This window comes from Plecotus auritus, assembly GCF_963455305.1.
Source record: "Plecotus auritus genome assembly, chromosome: 9".
Lineage (NCBI taxonomy): Eukaryota > Metazoa > Chordata > Mammalia > Chiroptera > Vespertilionidae > Plecotus > Plecotus auritus.
In genome coordinates, this window is record NC_137783.1 from 150,165,043 (window position 1) to 150,189,059 (window position 24,017).

Here is a 24,017-nt window from a genome sequence, read left to right on the forward strand (position 1 = left end):
TACCCCACGCTTGCCCTGCCCTCCAGGGCACACCCAGTCCTGTGAGGGAAAGGACAGTGGCAGTCCCCCGCAAGGGCCACCATCGGGACAGTTCCCAGGAGGCCCATCCAGTGTGACATACCAACAACAGCTCTGAGCAGGCTCTTCCTGTCACCATTTACTGTGACCTCGGAGAACTGACTTAACCCCTCCCTGCGTGGCTTTCCTCCCTGTGAAATGGGATGCTGTGAGGATCCCACAGGTAAAGTGCTCAGGAGGCCTGGTACTATGTTACTAAGCAGCAGGCAAGCAGGGGCAATGCGGGTCTGAGCTGGGTGCCGTATAACCCTCACCACCAGCAGGAAGTGGGAATCTACACGTCCGCTTAACAGAGGAGGAAACAGGACACAGGAGACAGCTGATTTGCCCAAGGACCCAGCTGGTAAATAATAAATGGAGATGCTGGCTTTTGAGCCCAAAGCAGGCTGTCAAATCTTTGCTCTTAAACCAAACTGAGACCAAAGGATGAGAATTGGCCCGGAGCGGGGGGTGTCATACCAGCTCTGCAGTAACTAACTGGGTGACTTTTGACAAGTCCCTGGAGCTCTGAGAGCCTGTGTCCTCATCTTAAGAAAGGGGACAATTATCTTCTAAGGCTATTTATTCTATTAATGGCCCGAGACTGGGTCACCCATAGGCAAGCTGGGCGTGTGCTGGAGGTACCAGCAAAACAGGGCACCGTAACTCTTGGGAGGAATAATCTGATAATACATAAAAAACATTGAAGTAACCATGGGAGAAGTCTGGATTCTGTTGAGCTTCTTCCTCTGTATTATAGCAATCAGTACAGTCTGTACATTGCTGGGGGGAACAGGCCTTTCGCCCTTAGGACACTAAGATTTGGTCAGTGCTTAGGGTCAAGGATCTTAATTGGGTCTTGGAAGAGATAGTATGTGACAAACAGTTGGTGCTTAATAAGTGGTAATTATTAGAGTTGACCCTTGAATGACATGGGTTTGAACTGCATGTGTCCACTTACACGTGGATATTTTTCAATAAATACTGTAAATGTATTTTCTTATGATTTTCTTAACATGTTTTCTCAAGCTTATTGTAGTGTAAGAATATAGCACATAATATATATAAAAAACAAAATATGTGTTAATGGACCGTTTATGTTAATGGCTTCTGGTCAATAGTGAGCTATTTGGGAAAGTCAAAGTCATAGTCCTTTTTTTTAATCTTTATTGTTGAAAATATTACATAGGTCCTCCTTTTCCCCCCATTAACCTCTTCCAGCCCGCTCCCATCCCCCCCTCCCAGGCCCTCACCACCCCAAAGTCTGTGTCCATGGGTTATGCATATATGCATACAAGGTCATTGGTGGATCTCTTCCCACCCACCCTCCCCTGCCTTCCCTCTGAGGTTCAACAGTCTGTTCATGTTTCTATGTCTCTGGGTCTGTTTTTGATCATCAGTTCATTTGCTTCATTAGATTCCACATATGAGTGAGATCATGCGATAACTTATCTTTCTCTGACTGGCTTACTTCGCTCAGCATCATGCTCTCCAGGTCCGTCCATGCTGTTGCAAATGGTAAGAGTTTTCTTTTTTATTGCCACGCAGTATTCCATTATGTAGATGTACCACACATTTTTTTTATCCACTCATCTGCTGATGGGCACTTAGGCAGTTTCCAAATCTTAGCTATTGTAAATTTCGCTGCTATGAACATAGGGGTGCATATATCCTTTCTGTACAGATAGATTTTTAATTGGGGGTTGTCACTGTTCCTAACCCCAACTTGTTCAAGGGTCAAGTGTACTGTGAGGAATGAGTAAGCATCCAGCATTCCTCAGGACCGGAGTGTGGTCGCTGCCCAGTCCAGCTGCTACCCCACCCACTCAGCCCAGGTGTGAAAACAATCTTGGGATTCCAAGGAACTGTCTCAGGTTTGTTGTGGGCTCAGGTATCTGCCTTAAAGAGACAGACGGAAGTTTGTGGGAAAGCTGGCTGGCTTGATGAGGAGGCCAAGGCCAGGCAGGAACCTGACCTGAGAGAAGCCAGGAGCGGGGAGAGTAAAGGCCGGGGACAGCAACAGGGAGAGGGAGGAGAGGCAGCCCTAAGGGAGGAGGGGCCAGGAGCCTTCTCAGGCTCTCGCAGGTCTGCTCTCCTGTTACATAGAGTTCAGCCATGACCACGCTTACCCCAACAGCTCCCTGGAGCATTAGCCAAGGCCCAGTCCCCAGCTCTCTGGCCCCTACCTCACCTGTCACTCACTCCTCTGATGCACCCCCAACCTAACCATGGCCAGGCCTTTCACCCACTGGTCTATTCTCACAGCACCGCAAAGCAGTCCGCACCACCCTCATTTTGCAGATGAAGACAGTTCGTCAGAGGTCAGGACACTTGTTTAGGGTCACACGGCTAGATGCAGCTTAGTCATGTTGCTGGGGGAAGCAGACCTTTTGCCGACACTACGATCTGGTCAGTGCGCAGGGTCAAGGATCACAACTGGGGCTTGGAAGAGGTAGTGGTGAAAAAAGGATGGGGGAAGAGAAATGAACAACTGCTGGGTTCTCGCTGCGTGCCAGGGACTCCTTATGTTCGTTCATCATAACAGTCTGCAGGGGCAGTGATTATTTCCTCTTTTTAGAAGGAAGAAATGGGGGTCAGGGGGGAAGGTCAGTGGTGGAGTCTGGGATGGCACCTGTGCGTCAGCATCCGTGTGTGTGAATCCTGGACTGCTCCACCAGAATATGAGGTCTGCTGTGCAGGGGAGTACCCCTGGAGGTGGGGTACCCGGGAGGATTTCCCAGGGCTGGGTCTCATCTGGAGAAGAGCCCTTAGCCTGGACTCCACCCTGCCTGGACCCCTCTGGCTTCCAGAAGGGGGCCTGAGCCAGGTGTGAGCTTGGTTCGGGTTGGCCATCCCCACTGGCCACAGGGCACAGCCTCCAGTTTTGCTGTGGCCCAGACATCCCAGTCCAGGTTGCCCATGGCACCACTCTCTCACCCCTAGACAATGGGTCTCACTGACCAGGATGGACCCTTGCCATTCCCTTCACCCTGGGATCAGGCCTTCATTCTGTGCCCCCAAACCTTCATGGAACCCTTAACCTTTATTCTCCCCTCCCCAGGGCTCTGCTCCCCTTTCCCTGTCGGACCACATCCTGGAAAGGAGCCCCATGGCAGGAAAGCTGTGAGCCAGCAGCGATGAAATTCCCCGCTGCGGGGGGAGCCCCTGGTGCAGGGGCTTCCCATTCATTGGCTGGTTGAATCTTCGCCGTCCTGCACAGCTGAGGGGAGGCTGAGGCTCAAAGCAGCAAGGCGCCTGCTTCAGGCCACACAGCAGATGGAGGAGGAACTGAGACCTGCACTGGGCCCACCTGGCTCTTTCAGGCCGCCACCGGTCAAGGTGAGGAGTAACAGCGGACAGAGCGCTGGGTGCCTACCGGGAGGAGGCAATGTGACGGGGGCTGACAGTCGAGAACACATACTGTGGGCTTTTCATACTATCTGGGCTGCCACCGGGCAGATGTCTCGGGCTTGGGTTGATCCTGTAGCTCCCCCTATTTCCCTTCCAGGGCCAGCAGGATTCCTTCAGGACCCCACCCCAAGCTCTGGGCCCAATCTGAGTACTCATGACTAGACTGGCTGAGGGGGTCAAGCGCTCACTGGGTGCAGCTGCAGCAGGGGTGGCTGGGACAAAAACAGTGAGTCAGTATTTGCTGACTTCCAGGCCCACCCATGCTCGCCAACAAAGCACGTCCTGTTGGGCAATGTGGGCTGACATTTAGATAACCTGATTTCTGCCCATCCCCACCTAGGTCTGTTTTCTCCAACATCCCAGGCCTGGAGCCTTCTGTCACATTGGCTGAGTTGGGGCTGGATCTCTGAAAGGTCAGTCACAGCGGACATCCTAGATGCCCTTTGTCGCCTGCTGCTCCGGGATTGATCCGGGAAGCTGTGTGGGAAGGCACCCAGATAGAGTGTGGGCCTCTCCGGCCTGTCACAGGTACTGCCTGAGTCCCAGGGAGAGGCGAGAAGGCAGGTCCCAGCCCCTTCAGAGACAAAGCCTGTGGGCAAGGTAGAAAAGAGCCCACGAGGAAGCAGAAAGACGCAGAGCAGGCGGCACTCCCACTGGTTTCTGCTGAGGCCCCAGTGCCAGAGCCACGGGCGGCAACCAGCGTGGGAAGGACCCCAGGGAAGGCTGTCGTGAAGGAAGAACCCGTCTCCATTACCTCAGAGTGCCAACAACAATCTGGCAGTCTGGGCTGAGGTGGGGGAGGCTGAGGGCCTGCTGGGCGCACCAGGCCTGTGTGCCAGCATCACAGCACAAGGGTCGGGGTCCCTGGACGCATCCAGGAAAAAAGCAGAAACACAGTACGGCCAGAAACTCCTGGGACAGCCCACATTACCACCTGTCTGGGCTTCAGCTGGCACCCTCCCGAGTGGCCTGTAACACAAGCCGGGCCCTGCTCTGGCCCCCTGGTGACCTTCCAAGGGGCCACTCACACTTCCCAGAGCCCGCCCTGCACTGAACCCTCACCTACTAACCACCAGTTTCCAACTACTCGCATAGTTGCTCTATCCCGGGTCTGTATTTTTGTTTCTCTTTTATTCTACTACTAGAGGCCGGTGCACAAAATCTGTGCATGGGGGGGGGGGTTCCCTCAGCCCAGCCTGCACCTTCTCACAATCCGGGACCCCCCAGGGGATGTCCAACTGACGGTTTAGGCCCGGATCAGGCCTAAACCATCAGTTGGACATCCCTCTCACAACCTGGAACCGCTGGCTCCTAACCACTCGCCTGTCTGCCTGCCTCTAACCACTCCGCCAGCCTGCCTCATGGCCCCTAACCACTCTGCCTGCCTGATTGCCCCTAGCCACTCTGCTTGCCTGCCTGATTGCCCCTAACTGCTTGCCTGCCTGCCTGATCACCCCTAACCACCTCTGCCTCGGCCCCCGCTGCCGTGGCTTCATCTGGAAGGACGTCCAGAATAACGTCCAGAAGGTCGTTTAGCTGTCCGGTCTAATTAGCATATTACGCTTTTATTATTATAGATCCTGCGGTGTAGCTAACATACACAGAAGTACACAGAGCATATCTGTTCACTTTAACAAATTATGAGTCAATGCCTGTACTACCACCACAGAGGTCAGAAATGGAAACTGCCGCTCCCACCCAGGCTGTCCTATTCATCACACCCACCTCCTGCCCCCAAAGGCGATCACTGTTGATTTCTGCAATAAGCTTTTTCTAGTTTTACCGGCAGAGATTCCCAAGCAAGGATTAATACTTAACTTTACAAAAATGGGATCACATGACTTGATGTTTCCACTGTTTGCTTGGAAACATCTACCCTTGTACACAGCAAGTTCATGTTCACTGGCATTGACAGCCATTAGCTGTTCCAGTTGGGGGCTGTTATAAACAAAACTGCTGTCAAGGTTCCCAGAGGTGTGGGAGTCCTTGGTCATAGCCCCGCGAGTGGAATGTTGGATCACAGGGGGGGGGGGGGGGTTCCAGTTTTACTAGAAAACTTGTCTTTTCCCCAATCGTCTTCACATTCCCACCAGCTCGGTATCAGTTCCCGTTGTGCCATTCTCTCATCAGCACTTGGTAATGTCTGACTTCAAAATTTTTGCTAATCCAGTTTAGCACAATAGCATCTCACTTGTATTTCTGATTCCAAGTGTAAACACCTTTCCACAGGTTTATTCATCATTTGGGTATCCCTCAGGGCTGCCTTTTAATATATTTTTATTGCTTTCATAGAGGGAGAGGCAGAGATAGAACATCAATGATGAGAATCATCGATGGGCTGCCTCCTGCATGCCCCCCACTGGGGATCAAGCCTGCAACCCAGGCATGTGCCCTGACCGGGAATCGAACTGTGACCTCCTGGTTCATAGGTTGGCGCTCGACCACTGAGCCACGCTGGCTGGGCCATTTGCTTTTTCTTCACGGCAGTTCTGTATGTGCCCCGGATATAGCCCTTTGTGGTTTATGTGCTGCAAATACCCTTTCCACTCGGGTTAGTCTTCCCTTCACTGTTTACAGTATTTTAGATGAACCATTTCTATTAATGGAGTTGAATTGATCAACTTTTTCTTCTTAAATTTTTCCGAGATCATGAAAATCTTCTTATATTATCCCTATTTTAGTATTTAATATCTGTCAGTCTCTCCTGACCAGACTGTAACCCCCTTGTGACAGCATAGGGGTAACATCTGGACTCCATTTTGACCAAAAGAACTCATCTTAGAGGCCCATTACTCCTCGCTTTCAGTAAAATTCCGTAGTTCAAATTAACCTCACCACACCCTTAAAGGAAAGAAGGTACAACGATAAAATAGTGGGGTTTCTTCCCCTCAGTCGTGCCACTGAGCTATAACTCAGAGCATGTCTCACACACTGCGCTTAAAATATTCACGGCTTTTTTAAAACATTGCACTTCTTTGACCCAGCGATCACACCACGAGCCTTTGACATAAGGCTAGGGCACAGATAACGCAGTTAGTACCAAGTGCTGTAACATCCTTTTTCAACATCATATTCTGCAAAATAGTTTTGTCAAATGGTAACTAGAGTATCTGCATAAGCATTATTTTATAGGCCCTGAGTGGTCCACTGACCACAGAAGATACCTTGTGACTACCTTGGAATCAACCGCGGCCAGATGACCATGGTGGGACAACTGCCTCATCCTCACTCCCTAGCCCTTCACCCACGCCCAGGCCCCTACGGAAGCCATCCACAAGAAGCCCTCTGGGAGCTCGACTCCCTTGTGCACAAGCTCTTTTCGATGAACTCTATCTGCTTGATCTCGCACTGAGTTCGGTGCTCATTTCTACGTTGAGACTCAAGAGCCTGACAGTAACACATCGAGGGAAATTCTCTAAGCAAGTAGTTCCTCCTGTTCTACTGAAGGACTGCAAGTCAAGCAGGGCTGGGTGCTGCACAGCTAGCATTCCATCTGATCATTACAACCATCTCCTTTCCCAAGTGGGGAAACTGAGGCTCAGAGGTTGAGTGACATGGCCAAGGAACATAGGGCTCTCTGGTATGGGCTTCCAAATGGTTTTGAGGGCCAGTCTGGGTACTTCCTACCAGTAAGTCCATGAACATATGAGTCTCTCTGAGCCCCGGTTCCCCCATCCATAAGAGAGACAATAGTTATTATTGTGGAAGAAAAAAGTGGTTGCAAAAATCTTAGCTGTGGGCCTGGTTCAGTGTTCAAGAACAGGATGGAAGTGTGCCAGATAGTGTAATTCACTCGCGCCGGCCCAGCTGTGATACATACCCATGGTCTTTCTGCCTCCCTAAGATAGCAGGGCAGACGGCAAGAGCCCCGCCCACTCCTCCCCATGCCAGGGGACATGACGATGAACAGGTGAACTTTTGCCCGTATCGGTTCCCCCTCTTCCTAATACCTCTGACTCCCACTGACTTTTCCACCAGGTGCTGCCTGGCCCAGCTGTTGACTCAACTGACATCTGGAACACCACAGCCCATGTGGATCCAGGAAGGGATCAGCCCACACTCTCCCACGTTACTGAGGGATTGAGACACTCCAGGGCACCTGTCCGAGGCTTGCGTGACTGGGGTGGCGGTCCTTGGAGTGAGGAGGAAGCTGCCAGTTTCGATCTGCACTGATAAGAGGTATGGCAGACCTGATCAGTCCCTGGGAAAGTGGCAACTCCCAGCCCACCCGCTTTTCAAACCACAAAGCCCAGTATTGGAAGGCCACTGACTTTATTGATTTAAAAAACTTTATATGGACAGTGACTGTGTTGCCAAAAGAAAAGCCAAATGTCATTAAACAGACCAGGGGTGAGGGTAGGGGCCAGAAATCCACTCAGAAAAGCTGCTTATTGACCTGAAACTGGCAGGGGAAAGAGAAGGGAGATGCATGCAAGAGTGAGAATTCCAAAAAAGGTGAAATGGTGAGGGGAGAGAACTCCCCCAAAGACCCGGAGGACGTTGGTGGTGAGCAGACAGCAATCGTTTCCTTTGTAGAGGACAAGGGAGTAGCCCCCACTCAGCTGCAAACTCTGGAGACTCAAGGCTGGTGTCAGGGATTGGGGGCTCCTCAGAGAGCATCACAAGAAGGCGTCACACCACTCTCGAAGGCACCCGAAGCAGTCCCGGGACTGCTTGGCATTGGCGCCACATGTGTCCTTTAGCCATTCCCGGAAGAGGTCTTCATCTTTCTTTAGCACCAGAAACTGGCCGAGGACCACGTAAGCCTGCAAAACAGGCAAAGTAAAGGGCAAGCTGCTCAGTGATCTGTGAAACTAAAAACAATGAGGCCACGGATGTGGCATTCAAGCCCCATGAGCCTAGGAGGAAGGGCCGTGTATACCACTGCCCACCCCAACAGGCAAACTCACTTTCCTCACTCCCAGACCCCCAGGCAGTATTGCAGCCTGCCACACCCGGCCCTCCCGGCCCCTCCCCAGCTGCACGCAGCCACCCACACCTTGTCAAAGCCCCTTTCCTCCAGCTTCTTGCCCAGGACTTCACCGATCCCCGCCAGGCTCCCCACTGGCTTTTCCCCCATGGGCTCTGCCACGAAGTCTCGGTGCTTTTGGGACGTTGTCATCTTGATCAGGATTAATCTGGGAATCCCAAGAAAAGGTAGGTTAGGGCTGAAAACCCGGAAACTCCCGAAGGCCAGTTGGCCCAGGTCTCATATTCAGAGAACGTTAACCCAGCCATTATAGTGGCTTACTCGATTTCCCTCATTTCACGGGTAAGAAAAGTGAGGTCCAAAAAGAGTTTTCCCCACTATTGGAGAGAGAAATCTCTCCCACTCCCTGCGGGAAGTGTTTTTGTGTATTGCCCTAGACTAGAGGAAAGACTATCCTGCCCTATCAGGTGGCGCACGCGGGGCAGTGGGAAAATTCCCATTCAGCGGCCAGGGCTCGCCCTGAAGGTGTCACTCCCTCTGTGACCTTGGCTGGGAAATGAGGGCACTGACTCTGACTGGAACGGCCACCAGGCATGAAAAGCAAACAAAGGGTCCCTCTGCCCCACCCGCCGCACTGGCTGCTCACAGGCGCGGGCCGGAGCGCGCACACCAGCTCCCTGGCCCGCCGGGTCCACGCCTGGGCTCCGGCCGCGCCCCGCCTCCAACGCGCGCCGCCCCGCCCCGCCCCCTCCACGCGCCGCCGCACCCACGCGCCGCGTCCTGCCGCCAAGCCCTCTCCAAGGGCGCAGACTCTAGCCGGCTGCACCGCTTGCGCCCCCTCTCCTCCCTCCTCCGTGCACCTCCTGTTTTCCAGACTGGGCTCTGCTGCGCGGCTGGCGCTCACCGGCAGTACCAGCTCCCGTAACGGCTCCTCCCGCCGCCGGCTGCTCCCGCCGATACCTCAACCCACTAGAACTTTCTCCCACTTCCGCTTCCGGGTCGCCTCAAGAGCCGCCTAAAAAATTAAATTTGGCGCTTCTAGCTGCTTAGAGCCATAGAGTTGAGGCGCTCTGGACCTCGACGGCAACCTTAGTAGACGCTCCTTTTAGGTCGACTCGCGGGAAGCCGGGCTGCCTTGTTTGATTTCTCTTCTCGGACAGCATTTCCGGTCTCGGAGCAGAGGCCTCGGTGAAGAAAACTTCTTTTCCCCGCTGCAAGGCATCCGGAACTCAAGGACTTAGTGTTGGAGCACTTGGCGGCAGGAAGAGATAGAGGGTCGGACAAGGAGGGAGGAGGGTGGCGGGAGGCTTACGGCAGAGCGCCGGAAGTACTGCTCTTGGAAGGGTCCGACTCAGGCCGAACCGTGTCGGGCTTTTAGGAGTCGGGCAGGAACCGGAGACGCTGAAGACCTGGGTCCAAGCAAACTCCACCGTCTTGCGCACCGGCAAGTTCATTTTCTGTGCTTTCATTGGCTCCGCTGCGAAGTGAGTCGTGGACAAACTCCCTGCGTCCAGCCTAGAGAACGGGATCGTTTCAGCGGCGCCGTGGGAGAAGAGGGCCAGAAGGTAGGTATGGGTGTCTCTCTCTCTCAGCGTCTTTCCTCCGGGCAGGGGAGGAAGGCAGAAAACTACAACCAGAAGTAGCACTTGGGAGTTTTCCTTTGTAAACCACCGGTGTTGGTGGTGCCAGTCCTTGTCATCTCAGAACTCAGGTCAGAAATATAGCAGATGCCCTGGACCGAGACTGCTAACCTCGCCCTTTAATGAAGTCGTTCCTGGCTTGGACCTTTGCGATGCTCTCCTAACTGGTTTCTACCTGTATTGTGTTGAGATATCCAGCATCTGTGTTGTGTGGCTATGCTGCACTGGGATGTACAAGCACATTGAGGAAGATACAGTTTCGTTTATCTCTTCCCAAGCGATTGCCAGAATGATTTATTTAGTGTTTATGATTATGCCAGTACTTACGATAACATGAGTTATTTTTATGTGCCATACGCTGTTCTGAGTCCTTTGCTTACATCCTCTCATCCTAATAAATGCTCTGGGTTAGCTATTCTTTTTTCTCGGAGGCCTAGAGAATTGAACAGTAAGGATTGTCAACCTAAAAACTTCCAAACCTATGGAGAATTTTTATAAGCGTTTTTTTGAGCCAAACTGACAACATATGCCAGGGAGCAAGATCTTAAACCCTCCGAGATTAATAGTTTTGCAGTTTCACTTATAAAATTGAACTTAAGGATGGAGCTAAGGAAGATTACAAAAGGGTGGGAGAAAGCAAGGTGGGGGTTGGGTTACAGGATAGTTAATGAGATTATATGCTCTCTTGAGGGTCATGACTTAAAAACCTTTCATTAAAGAAGTTCTAGGCCTGGGCCCTGGCCGGGTAGTTCAGTTGGTTAGAGCGTCATTTGGACACACCAAGATAGTGGGCTTGATCTCCAGTCAGGGCATATGCAAGAGGCAACCGATGAACACACAACTAAATAGAACAACAAATCCACATTTCTCTCTCTCTTCCTTCACTCTCTCTAAAATTAAAAAAAAAAAAAAAAAGTTATAGACTTGGGGCATGACTACGCACCATGACCTGCCCAGTTAGGAATTTATAGGAATTTATTATCAGATCACCTTGTGAGGTCACTGTCCATACAACCCCTTTTTTTGTTCACAGGAAATAGTCAAAAGTAAGATTTCAATCCAAGCAGTTAGATTTCAGAGCCCACGTTCTTAACGAGGACACGGTCACTCCTCAGTCAAAGGCCCTCCCCGTCTTGAAAGCAGTCCTGGGTTCTGATCCTGCCACCCAAGAAACTCAGGAGAGGCTGACAGCCTCTGCGTCTCACCGCCCTGGAACAGGACCAGCATGTCTCAGGCCACCAAGAGGAAGCATGTGGTGAAGGAGGTGCTGGGGGAGCATATGGTGCCCTCTGACCAGCAGCAGATCGTGAGGGTGAGTAGCATTGGGCATAAGCTGCTCTGCCCCGACCCCTCCACTCCTGTTGGAGCCCTGGGGTGGGGGAGAATACAGCCAGCTCAGTGGGTCTGAGCTGGCTGATGAGGCCAACTGGTTCTTGGTCTCCTGGACCAGGTACTCAGGACCCCAGGGAACAATCTGCATGAAGTGGAGACAGCCCAGGGGCAGCGCTTCCTGGTAAGCATGCCCTCCAAATACCGCAAGAACATCTGGATCAAGAGAGGTGAGAGAGGCAGCGCTCTAGGAGTTAGAACCATTTCCTGTGGCCTTGGCTTCCGCCACTGCAAGCTGGACTGACTGTGCCTCTCCTCCTCTCTCCCCACAGGGGACTTCCTCATTGTTGACCCCATTGAAGAGGGAGAAAAGGTGAAGGCTGAGATCTCCTTCGTGCTCTGCAAAGACCATGTGCGCGCTCTGCAGAAGGATGGGCTCTGGTAGGTGGTCCCCTTGGTCATTGGCTGCAAGATTTCTCGGGGGGATTGACTTCTTAGCTGTGAAATTAGGGGAGGAAAGATCGTAGCATCCCAGGCAGGGACAGCTGGAAACAGCTTTTATGCTGAGAGATTTCTCTGTTCTTTTTGACCCTGGCTTTTCTCCTGATACAGGCCTGAGGCCTTTGAGGTGTCTGAGAAACACAACAACAACAGGAACAGGTGAGGTCCAAGCCTTAGGGTTGAGAAGACGGAAAAAAGGGGTTCAAGCTTTAGTGCCTTGGGGAATAGAGCCTGTCTTTCTCCCTGGTGAGAGCTCCTAAATACGTGGTTATACATATGTGGTTAAATTCTGTGGGTTAAAATCCTGGCTCTGCCACTTATAAATTGGGAACTTTAAGCAGGTTACGTCATCTCTTAAGTCTTAAGCCTAAATTTCCTTACCTATAAAATCGGAGCCTTGTGAGAATTAAAGGAGCTAATGCTTATAAAATTGCTTAGTATAGTATTTTGTATGCAGTGTGGGTCCATTGCATGTTAGTAAGTAGAACAATTATTATTAAAACCAGTGGCTCTAGTAATCGTTTGAGGGTGGGGGTGGGGGTTGTCTTTAACCTGCTTTCGTTGGCCAAGTTTTCCTGCTGTTTGCTCTGACTCCCTGTCTGACTTACTGAGCCCTTACTACTTGGCCAGAGGGCCCTCCTTTTTGTGAGCTTCCTTGTTTGCAGATCTTGCTTTCCCAGAAGGCATTGGGCTAACTCTGTCTTTTTCCCCCATGAAGACCAACTCAGCCAGAACTCCCAGCTGAGCCACAGTCATCGGGAGAAGAGTCCAGCTCGGAAGATGATTCTGACCTCTTTGTTAACACCAATCGTAGACAGTACCACGAGAGCGAGGAGGAGAGCGAAGAGGAGGAGACAGCCTGAGGCTCCAGGACCCACTTTTCCTCTTGCTCAGAGACAAGTCCTTGGCTCCTCTCTGACCTTGGACAATTCCAGGGTGCTCTGCAGATCTTCCCCCCGCAATGGGGACAAGGCAGGACTCCTCTCTGAACTGACCTTCTGACTCAGGAGAATTAAACCCCTGGTGGGTGGTGACTTGTGCTAGTGTCCGAGTGGCTCTCTGGAGGGAGAAGGGACCTGTGGTACAGTTAAAAATTGCTCCTTGGTAGAGGTCTCATGGGCAGGAAATAGGGAATGGCTGGACATTTTGAATGAATTTGAAATTAAGGAGGGAACTAAGGTTTTCTAGGTTCTCTCTCTCTCTCTCTCTCTCTCTCTCTCTCTCTCTCTCTCTCTCACTCATTGGGCACTTAGTAAGTGGCAGGCCCTGTGCTGTTCCTCCTTGCATGTACTTTATAAGTGGGAACAGTCCCACTTTATTGCCTGCTCTCACCCAGTACTGATTCAGGCTTTCAGGATCACAGCCATAGGACCTAGTCCCCCGTTGCCTCTAAGAAACACTCAGGATGAATTTCATAGTACCTCGTAAGCTGATTTCCCTGCATTTCTAGTCACCGTGACTGCAGGAGTGCCCACCTCCATGCTGCTGTGTACATCCCCTGGTTGCTGGACCCTTGTGGCAACTTAGACCATCACTCCTCGCCCTCTTGTAAAACACATCATCCCACTTATCTCTTTCTTTTTAACCTCGACTATATGTTACTCCTCCTCATTGCTGGCATTGACCTTGTAGTCTCAGGCAGACTAGAAGAGTTAATCTCCTGGCTTAGAGTCTTTTACCTCTGCTTAGTCATCTTCTACATCCCATGGATGGGCCTGTTCAGCACTATGGCTCTCTAGTTCCTTGATAATCCCCATCACTAATGCAGGTCTTCTGTTCCAGGCCTGCTGCCTGCATCTCTACCCGCTGGACCCCTGATATCAGTAGAAATTGTAACAACTTTTGAAGTCAAATACCGGCACAGTCACCGCCTTCTGGCTTTCTTCTTTACTTGCTCAACTACCCCCTCTGCAAAAATTCTTCATCTTTATCCTCCAGCCCCATGGCCCACACCCTCCACTCTCCTGTCTTCCTTCATTGTATTCAGCTACTAAAACCTAACCCTAGCCAATCCAATCACTCACCTCTGTGCCTGTAACTATTAGAGAAAACCACCAACTGGGCTCACTTGTTTTACCTTAAATTCATAATTGTAAGCCTCAAACAAACCCTCTGCCTAGCAGATCAGCTCTGGGGTGTATTTTGAAACTTATCTTGTCTACCTATTTCCCCTTCCCCTGCTAGTTACCACAGCTTATACTTCATTAAGAAATAGTAGGCCACCCTGACTGGTGTGGCTCAGGTGGTTGGAGTGCCATCCCATACACCAAAAGGTGGCGGATTGAATTCTTTTTTTTTTTTTTTTTTTAATATATTTCATTGATTTTTTTACAGAGAGTAAGGGAGAGGGATAGAGAGTTAGAAATATCAATGAGATGAGAAAGAATCATCGATCAGCTGCCCCCTGCACACCTCCTACTGGGGATGTGCCGGCAACCAAAGTACATGCCCTTGACCAGAATCGAACCTGGGACCTTTCAGTCTACAGGCCGACGCTCTATCCACTGAGCCAAACCGGTTAGGGCTGAATTCTTGATAGGATATATACCAAGGTGGCAGGTTTGATCCCCATTCAGGGTATGTGTGGGAGGCAACTGAGTCATGTTTCTCACATGGATGTTTCTCTTTTCCCCTCTCTCTAAAAATCAATAAAACTATATGTATTATACATATAAAAGGCTAAGCGACCATCCCGTCAATAGGTATGACATGCACTGACCACCAGGGGGCAGACGCTCAACACAGGAGTTGCTGAGCTGCAGTAACTTGGCAGCAGGGGTTCTTGGGTGATGCACCGGAGAAATCACTAATAAAAGAGTAAGATGCAAATTGACCGTACCTTTGCGACTGCCATCAGCCAATCAGGAGTGAGTATGCAAATTAACCCAACAAAGATGTGTTAATTTGCATATGCAGGCGCTGAGAGGCTGGGACGTAGGCGTAGCGCAACGCCCCAGCTGCTCCGGGCCTCTGGGCAGCATGGGAAGGCAGAAAGGCGGCTCTGGCCAGAGCAAAGGTGGTGCTGGCAGCCAGGGGAAGGAAGGCCCATTCTTGTACGAATCTTCGTGCATCGGGCCTCTCGTATGTTAATAGTAATATTAACATGTTCTAATTAATTTCCTTTCAATGTGCACAAATCTGTGCACCAGGCCACTAGTATACACACACACATCTTTTTCCTTTTTCTTTTTTAAGAAAATAAGAAATAGTAGGCCATTCGTGAGAACTCACACCTCCCCATTACCAAACCTACAATGTCTTCATGGATCTTCCTCTTTTTACTTCCCATTGGAATCCAATGGGACTTCAACCTTTCCACATGTATCTGCTCCTCTCCTCACTTTGTATTATGTTGCTTAGTGTGACTTTAAATATATACACATATGTATGTATTTGTGTGTATGTGTACATACATATGTTTATATATATAGAGAGAGAGTCCTAGTTGGTTTGGCTCAGTGGATAGAGCATTGGTCTGTGGACTTAAGGGTCCCAGGTTTGATTCCAGTCAAGGACACATGCCTGAGTTGTGGGCTCGATCCCCAGTGTGGGGCATGCAGGAGGCAGCAATCAATGATTATCATCATTGATGTTTCTATCTCTCCCTCTCCCTTCTCTGAAATGAATAAAAATATGGTTTAAAAAAGAATGAAAAAATGTATATATACAAACAAAAAGTAAACATTAGATGAGGTACAGACAAATGTGTATTAATTCATTTGAAGTTTGTTTTTTATGGGAGATAGCTAACTTTTTTTCCTAAAGGTGTGGCCACTTGTCCCTATGTCATTTATTGAATGGTTCATTCTTTCCTCATTGCTTTAGAATACCTTTTAAAATAAATTGTATTCCTGCATATATGTGGATCCCTTTGGAATTTCTAATCTGTCTTGTTTACCACATTTTATAGCATGGTTGATACAGCTCCCTCACCCCACCCCACTGTTCCTGGAACATTTCATATTTTCATGTCTTTTCTGACATAAGAACTTTAGAGTGGATTGTCAGTTTTCATTTAAAAGTCCTGTTGAGATTTTCATTGGCATGGATTTAAATCTCATAGTTGGATTTGGAGGAAAGTACTATCTTAAGACTTTTGAATCTTATCCAAAATGAGGTTATTGTGTCCTTTTGTAAAGTGTTATTTTCATGTGGGTCTCTAATGTTTCCAGTTCAGTTTAGTCTCAGGAATCTTAGAGTTATTTGTTGTTATGAACGGGTCTTTTAAAATTACATTTTAACCGTCACTGGCGTGTGGGAAAGCTGTCCATCTTTGTGGGCTCACCTAATTGATCTAAATGAATTCTGATTCTCTTCACTTTCTGACTAAAGAGTAAAATCTACTAGAGGTATGTTTATCTGATCCTTGATGCTCATTTCTTGAATTATAGAGGCCAGGACCTCCAGTATATTGTTGAGTGGCACCCTTATTTGTTCCTCTCTTAGCAGGAGTAGTTCTCATGTTTTCTTGCTTTAGGTTTCTCATAGATGACCTTCATTAGGCTGAAGGTATCTCCTTCTGTTCTAGCTTTCTGAGGGGTTTTTCTTTACTCAACACCTCGTGATGAATTTCCACATCTATTGAGATAATCAAAAGGTTTTGTTTTATTGTATTGATTTTCATTAATAGGTTCCCCAATATGGAACCATTGTCACATTCTGATGTAAACCCTGCTTGATTTTATAATATTTAGTTAGTTAGGATTTTTATACCTTTCAGGCAAATTTCACTTTTTTAAATTTTATTTTTAGAGACAGAGGAAGGGAGAGGGAGAGAGAACATGGATATGAGAGGGAAACAGCGAAACATGGCTCCACTGCCTCCTGCTTGCCCCCTACTGGGGATTGAGCCCACCGCCCGGGCGTGTGCCCTGACCTGGAGTAGAACCGGCGACATTTCAGTGCACAGGCTGATGCCCAACCAACTGAACCACACCAGCCAGGGCTCACTGTTTGTCTTAATGATCTGAGCTCCCTATCCCATTTGATAACAATCGTGCTAGCATGCAGAACTGGTTTAGAAACATGTCATCTTTTTCTTCAGGTTTGAATTTATAGAAAAGGAATTATTTGTTTCTTCAAAATTTGATAAAATTTATTTATAAAAACATCTGTGCCGAAACTGGTTTGGCTCAGTGGCTAGAGCATCGGCCTGCGGACTGAAGGGTCCCGGGTTCGATTCCGGTCAAGGGCATGTACCTTGGTTGCGGGCATGTCCCCAGTGGGAGGTGTGCAGGAGGCGGCTGATCGATGTTTCTCTCTCATTGATGTTTCTGGCTCTCTATCCCTCTCCCTTCCTCTCTGTAAAAAATCAATAAAATATATTAAAAAAAACACACACACACACAAAAAAAAACATCTGCACTTGGTACCCTTTTTTAGGGGTGGGTCTTAGCCTTGTAATTCTTTTCTGTGGCGTTCTATCCAAGTTTTCTATCCTTGAGTCAATTTTGGTAACTTTTTTAGAATCATTTTATGTACAGTTAAGGTTTTGGGGGGCAAAAAGTCATGTGTACTAATTGGCATAAGTGACAAAATCTCACTTGAGTTAGCAGAAACAGACAAGCTCGTTGGCCTGAGGTCTGAGAGCAGAGCTTCAGGCGGAGCTGACCCAGGGCCGGCGTGGTTCCTCAGGGCTCTCATTTGTTTCTCGGATTGTCTCTGCTTCTCTCGGTTGATGGATCCCTTTCTCGCTACAGGTGTTTCCTGCGGGAGGCTCCCCTTTCCACGCAGTCCTTACAGAGTTCTTTCCTCGGGATTCGTGTTTCCGGAAAGAACCGTGTCTTGCTCTGTCACCTGCCCTCTCCTGGGCAATGGCTGTGGCCAGGGCTGGGTAGGGAGTTAGGGAGCTGGGGGGAGGCAAGACGAGCCAGCCCTCATCCATGTGACGTGTGCTTCCCATGGGAGAGAGGTGCTTATACCCGAAAAGGGAAAGGAGTGCGAGCACATCAAACCAGCGGGCATCCGTCCTGGTGTCTGTGTATTTTCTTTGACCAGCTTCGCAAAATGCGTACTTTATTGGCCTTTTCCTATTTCTTTGGGTTTATTTTCTGATTTCTAGCTTCTGAGTTGTATGTTTTGCTAATTTAATTTCAGTCTTTTTAAAAATATATTTAGAGCTATAAGTTTTCCTTCGTTGCCCACTGTGTGTGATATTTGGGCATCGTGTCTGTAAGCTTGGCCTTAAGTTTTCCTCGAGCTCTCAGTGATTCTGCAGCTTACCTAATAGACTGGTTTTTTCCTCTGAAACCCGTTTCATCTCTGCTTCTCCATCTATTCGCCATTTAGCTCCTGGGGATTGTAGCTCAGAATCTTGATGGAGGAAGAGTCCTTGTATCCTGCATGCTTCTCCCCTTTTCCTTCTCTGAAGCTGAATTCCACCTGTTTCTCAACCCTGGTGAAATCCTACTGTGTGACTAGACCTTCCAGAATGAGCTGAGTGTTCTAAGGGCCCCCTCTCCCGCCCCAGTGCCATGGACAAGCCTCATGATTGGTCACCTCACAGTACTGACCCCTCCTGCAGTCAGGCTGAGATTTGTGGCCCTCGGGCTCTGTACCTCTGTCCCTTTAGGACCAACCTTCTCAGCCAGGTCATTTCCACTGGGCCTTCCCCTCGCAGCCCGGCTCCCTTTCTCCCCTTGTCATCCAGCCTCCCATAGATAAGGTGGGGCAAAAGGAGATTTACAGTTATGAGTACTCAAAACAGTTTATTCTTGTATTATTATTTATTAATTGCATTGTTTTCCATACAAACAACTGTAAACTTACTTTTGTCCCATCTTGTATGTGTACCAAGGAGCACACTCAGCAATCCAAGTTAACCACGTGGTTTTTCTCCTTTAAATCTGTAAATGTGGTGACGTATCTGTGTGTGTGTGTGTGTGTGTGTGTGTGTGTGTGTGTGTGTGTGTGTTGAGATACCTTGACACAGTTTCCCACATTAAAACATCCTTGCATTCCTGGAATAAGAGTCATGACATATTTTCAGTATGTTGCTGGATTTATTTTTCTGATATCTGGGGGCACTTTTACACTCAGGTTCCTAAGTGAGATGGCTTGAGCTTTTCCTTCCTCTGCTGCCTTGTCTGGTTTTTATATTAAGGTTATGCCAACCTCCTAAGATAGAGCGTTCTCTGTTACTTATTTTCATTACACGTGTTCATATAAGATTGGAAGTTTGCATTTCTTACATTTTTGATAAAACTTTAAAACCAAAGTGCCTGGCATTTTGGGGATGGTGGGTAGATTTTTAACTCTAGGTTTTTATTAATAATAGATTGCTCTGTTCTTGAGTCAGTTATTTTTTCAAGGAAAAATATTTTTTATTTGTGGTTTCAAATTTATTGACACAAAATTGTTTATAGAATTGCCTTATGTTTGTAGTCTTGACTGTACCCAAAGTTATGTTTTCTTTTTTATATGTAATATTATTTATTTGTTATTTCTCTCTTTTTTTATCCTGTCAGTCTTGATGGAAGTTTATTAGTCTATTAGTGCCCTGGTGCATGGATTTGTGCACATTGAAAGGAAATTAATTAGAAGGTGGCCAGCGGGCCGGGACTGGGTGAGACAGGCCGGACACGCCCTGGAGCCAACCTCCTGCAGTCCCTCCCCCCGGGTGGCTGCACCTGGGGCCACGGGTTGAAGTCGTCTGCAGTGTGAGCAGGGTCCCTCCGGTAGGTGGGGTCCCTCGGCCTGGCCTGCAGGGATCAGACTGAAACCAGCTCTCCTACATCCCCCGAGGGGTCCCAGATTGTGAGAGGGCGGGTCTCAGGTGATACACCCCAGAATCGGGCTCCCTCCTCTCTGGTTCCAGGTGCCAAGTCACCGCACCTCTGCAGCTCCTACATTGAGCATCTGCCCCCTAGTGGTCAATGCATGTCATAGCTACCGGTTGGACTGTCACTTAGGCTTTTATATATATGATTCCAATTACCAAATTTTTGTTGTTAGGTTCATCATATTTTTTAATTCCTGCTCTTGTCATATTTCCCCTGTACTTACATTCCCTTTGGGTTTATTTTGTGGTTTCTAACCCTTTTGGTTGGGTGCTTAGTTCATTAATTTTCAGCTTTACCTCCTTCCACACCCCAAACTATTGAGGGAATTTTCAAACTTAAAAGACTAAAATTGTAAAATAAGTACCTGTAATACCCTTCATGAGGGCCCCAATTTATAACATTTGCCATATTCATTTTTCTGTAAGCACAACGCACATAGTTTTAATCATTATATCTCTTTAGTCTCTTAATTTAGAACAGAAGACACCTTAATGTTTATTTTCTTTATAAAATGGACTCTTGGCAAGGTCAGGCCAGTTATGTTATAAAACTGTCCTGTGTTTGGGTTTGTGTGATTGTCTTTGTGCGCTCAGATTTGGGTCAGTTTAGCAAACAGCCTAGAGCTGATGTGTGCTCATTGCAGCTCCCAAGGCGTGTGGTTCCCTCTGGAAGTTGTAAAGGCGCATTGCATGCCTTGCCTGGTGACACGGGAATAAAGCATCAGCAACGGCTGGTGCTGTCTACTGAGTGCCAGTGGTGGCAGGCTTTGTTCAGTTACTGCTATGATAGCCTGACGGCGCTCAAGTACCCACTTCGTTTGTAACCCTTGCTGGTTCACAGTGGGGCGCCCGGTAGCTGAAACCTTTGTTACTAGCCATCCCAGGTTGAGCATGGGAATGGTGCTGGGTCTGTTCTCATTGATTCTCGGAGAAGCCCCCTCTTCTCCTCATGGTGTGCACTGTGGTCCCGTTGCATGACCTTGGCAGGTGTGAGGAGGAGCAATCATTCCTGGCTCCATATTCAGTCGACATTTATAGAAGCTACCAGCAGGGGTCACCGTAAGCACGCTCAAGCTGAACCTCAGCAACTGTCCCTGGGCTGCAGCACCCAAACCACGATCCCACTTCCAGTCTAGTAGCAGCAGTCTCTGTCCAACCAAAGGTCCAGCAGCAATTGTGCCTGGTCCACCGCTGGTAGCCCAAGTTCCACGCCCCCACCGGGAATTCACTTACCAAGCCTTATCAGCCCCCTCCCCTCAGGCACACACAGACAACGTGTGCTCAGGAGAGAGGTGGGAGCTGCCCTAGTCTTTCCGTTTTCAAGTACCCAGACCAGGTGCGGGGGCCTCACACAGCAGTGTCCGTCGCTGTGCATATCTCACCACCACCACCAGAAAGCCTGCTTCAGAAAATAGCATGGGGCTCAGAAGCTGGGACGCTGTAGAGTGGGCGGAGGGGCTGAGACCTCAGAACTCAAATCGCTCAAGGGGTCTTCTCCCCAGGGACCTCCTCGCCCCTCTATTTCAATAGTTCCCCTACTAGAAACGGCTGAAGCTTTCGGACTCATCTATTTTTGTTTCATCTCTGAACTTCCAAGTGCCTTCCTCTTTCATGTAGGTCCCATAATTCAGCATTTTGGGGATCAGGGTCTGTCTTATCAATCCTATATATTACCTGTGGCCACAGGAGCTTTGTGAGAGAAGGCCTCTGTAGTGAGGTCCTCCCCTTTTTTGGTCCCCCTTCCTGTCCACAGCTGGCACACTTTTGGGGGACCCCTCCTGTCTCTCTTCCCTACTCCCCAAGACAGTACCAAGGGAAATTGGCTTCTCTTAAAGTGTCCCCTTAGAGAGCAGGTGCACAGAGGACAGAAAGGCCAGGGGTCTGAGGAAGGTAATGTGGTGTGTTAAGTCTAGAAGGTACGGGGCCTGGAATGCCAGGCTAAGGGATTTTGGGACCAGAATCACCGGACATGGCAGGAGCTGGTGCCTCAAGAGTCAGGGAAGGGGTGTTGCCAGATTGGCTGGGACCCAGCCTGCTAGAATGGAGGCCCTGGGTGAGGCCAACTCCATTTCCTAGTGTTCAAGTCAGAAATGGCCAAGGGGGAGCCACTTGGAGTCTCACCACAGCCCTGTGAGCGAGGTCAGCCACCCCATCCTATACCAAGGCGAAGACATTCAGGCCAGCAGCATATGGGAGTTTGTCTGTTTGACAGAAGGGACTTCTGGAAGATGAACTTCAGAAAGAATGAAAATGACCCCAGAGGAGAGATCTGAAAAGCAAGAAGGAACGAGGAGCAAGTTCATGAATGATGATGCTTGCGAGTGTACCCCCCCGCCACATCCCGCGTGGGGTTCAAGGTTCGGGCTCTGGAGGAGGCCGCACACAAATGAAAGAGGCTAGACAAAATATTAATTCGGGAATTGGGGGCCAGGCAGAAGCCCAAGAGAGGACTACGTTTGGTCTGGCCTTGCCATCCTTTTTATTCAGGTCTGGGGTACACCCATAGCCCTTAGGCAGGCAATTCCAATAAGAGCTCAATGACAGCCCATCAGCAAGGGTTTACATGAGACTAAAAGGTGGAAGTTGCTTCAGCTCCCTTTGTCTCCACCAGACAGTGGGTGCTTGGCTCTGACCCTTGCCAGAGCCTCAAGGTTGACCAGCCTCCGGACTCCTTGTCCACCTCTTTCTGCTAGTGAAGGCAATGGGCGGCTTCCAACAGATGCTAATTTGGGGGTGGTTCTTAAAAGTCAAGATATAAATATCCACCATTTATCCCACCTACTGTTGATGGACATTTGGGTTGTTCCCAGTTTTAAATAGTGCTGTTCTGAACATTCTTGTTTGTGTCTTTGGCTGAACATATGTACGTTTTTCTGTTGCTAAGCCAACATTTTTTAGCTCTCTTGAAACCAAGTTTTATAATGGAAATTTTAAAACACTCATAATGGGATAATGAACCCCCTGTACCCATTACCATCTTTAATAACCATCAACATCTTGCTAGTCCCCTCTCCCCATATTTCTTTTTTTTTTATGAAGGTTCTTTTTTTTAATATATATTTTTTAAAATATATTTTATTGATTTTTTTAGAGAGGGAGAGGGTTAGAAACATCGATGAGAAACATCTATCACCTGCCTCCTGCACGGCCCCTACTGGGGATGTGCCCGCAACCAAGGTACATGCCCTTGACCAGAATCGAACCTGGGACCCTTCAGTCCACAGGCCGATGCTCTATCCACTGAGCCAAACCAGTTAGTGCCCCATATTTGTTGGTATTTTTTAATATTGGAGTAACTTAAAGTAAACCCCAGATCTCATCACACCCTTCTATTTGTATATATATGGTAATACACATATATATGTATTTATTGAAGTAATGAAAGCATGTTCTCAACTATGCTCTATACCAGCCCCAGAAGTCTGAGGTCACACCCCCATTTTGCAGATAAGAACAGCAAGACTCCAGGGTAAGTTGTTGCCCGAGGTCAGCCAGAGTAAATGGAAAAGCACCCAGCTGGCTCGCCCCCGGGCCCCGGCTAAGAGTTCACTGACTCTCACCAACCTACTTGGAGGCATTGCTGCCCCAGTTCCCAAGCGTTAGGGAAGAACTGCTGGTGGGGCCCCACCACTGAGCAGCAGAGCTGAGTGCACCCTCTCCCTGGGGGCTCAGGCCTCAAAGGATTCAGTGGTCCCTGACCCTACCTCCTAGGGGCTGAGCTGACTTGTTGCTGCCTCCCTGCCCAGTCAGGTGGGCAGGCCATCTGGGGAGGTGTTAACATGCCTCAGGGCAGGGGAGGGCAAGCACCTGGCCTGGGCGTCAGCAGCCACAGGACAGAAAAGGAAGCAGGCAGATGGTACCAACCAGGGAGGCTTCCTGGAGGAGGCCTGTCTCTGAAAGACCTTCCAAGTTCCTGGTTCACCATTTTCACTAGGGTCAGAATTAAGAGGAATTCTGGGCCAAACCTGGACAGTTCAACCCTGGTCCATTGTTGTAGTTTCTGGCTCCGACAACGGGGACAGCCTCTTAACAGGCCACTTCCTGCAGCAGATAAGGCATGAGGTTTGACGCAAGCTTAGCCAGGGCCAGGGACACTGGACTGCCTGTCAACACTAGATGGGCCTCCGGCTTTTGGGAGAAACAGACTGAGAGCCCCCAAATGCTATACCCCGTCTAGACACCCCATGGACACCTCCATGAGGGACCTGAGGAAGCAGCCAAAATTATATCAGATCCAGACCACAAAACGGGAGAAAGTGACTGCAGGGTGCCATCAAACAGTCGTCAAAAGCAATTGGTTAAGGCAACTATTTTCTTTGCTTAAGTTTTTCCACTCCAATTATTTATAAAAATTCACTTTGTGCTATGT

At 49.1% G+C, this 24,017-nt stretch overlaps 2 protein-coding genes across 4 annotated transcripts; one reads left to right on the plus strand and one right to left on the minus strand.

Moving 5' to 3' along the window:
- Window positions 1-7,721: 7,721 nt before the first annotated feature.
- BANF1 (barrier to autointegration nuclear assembly factor 1) lies at window positions 7,722-9,618 on the minus strand. 3 transcript variants are annotated; one of them, XM_080687189.1, is made up of 3 exons: window positions 9,303-9,618; window positions 8,468-8,606; window positions 7,722-8,234 (listed from the first exon to the last, which is right to left on the minus strand). In XM_080687189.1, the coding sequence occupies exons 2-3, from the start codon at window positions 8,588-8,590 to the stop codon at window positions 8,088-8,090; spliced, it is 270 nt and encodes an 89-aa protein (XP_080543315.1). In that variant the 5' UTR covers window positions 8,591-8,606; window positions 9,303-9,618; the 3' UTR covers window positions 7,722-8,087. The 3 variants fall into 3 exon arrangements, with proteins under 3 accessions (XP_080543315.1, XP_080543316.1, XP_080543317.1); XM_080687190.1 differs by having other exon boundaries at window positions 7,725-8,234; window positions 9,259-9,616; XM_080687191.1 differs by having other exon boundaries at window positions 7,725-8,234; window positions 9,165-9,370.
- Window positions 9,619-9,735: 117 nt separating this feature from the next.
- EIF1AD (eukaryotic translation initiation factor 1A domain containing) lies at window positions 9,736-14,315 on the plus strand. Its single transcript, XM_080687192.1, has 6 exons — window positions 9,736-9,963; window positions 11,072-11,350; window positions 11,489-11,597; window positions 11,700-11,808; window positions 11,980-12,027; window positions 12,587-14,315. Exons 2-6 carry the CDS (start codon window positions 11,264-11,266, stop codon window positions 12,729-12,731), a joined length of 498 nt encoding a protein of 165 aa, XP_080543318.1. The 5' UTR covers window positions 9,736-9,963; window positions 11,072-11,263; the 3' UTR covers window positions 12,732-14,315.
- Window positions 14,316-24,017: the final 9,702 nt, after the last annotated feature.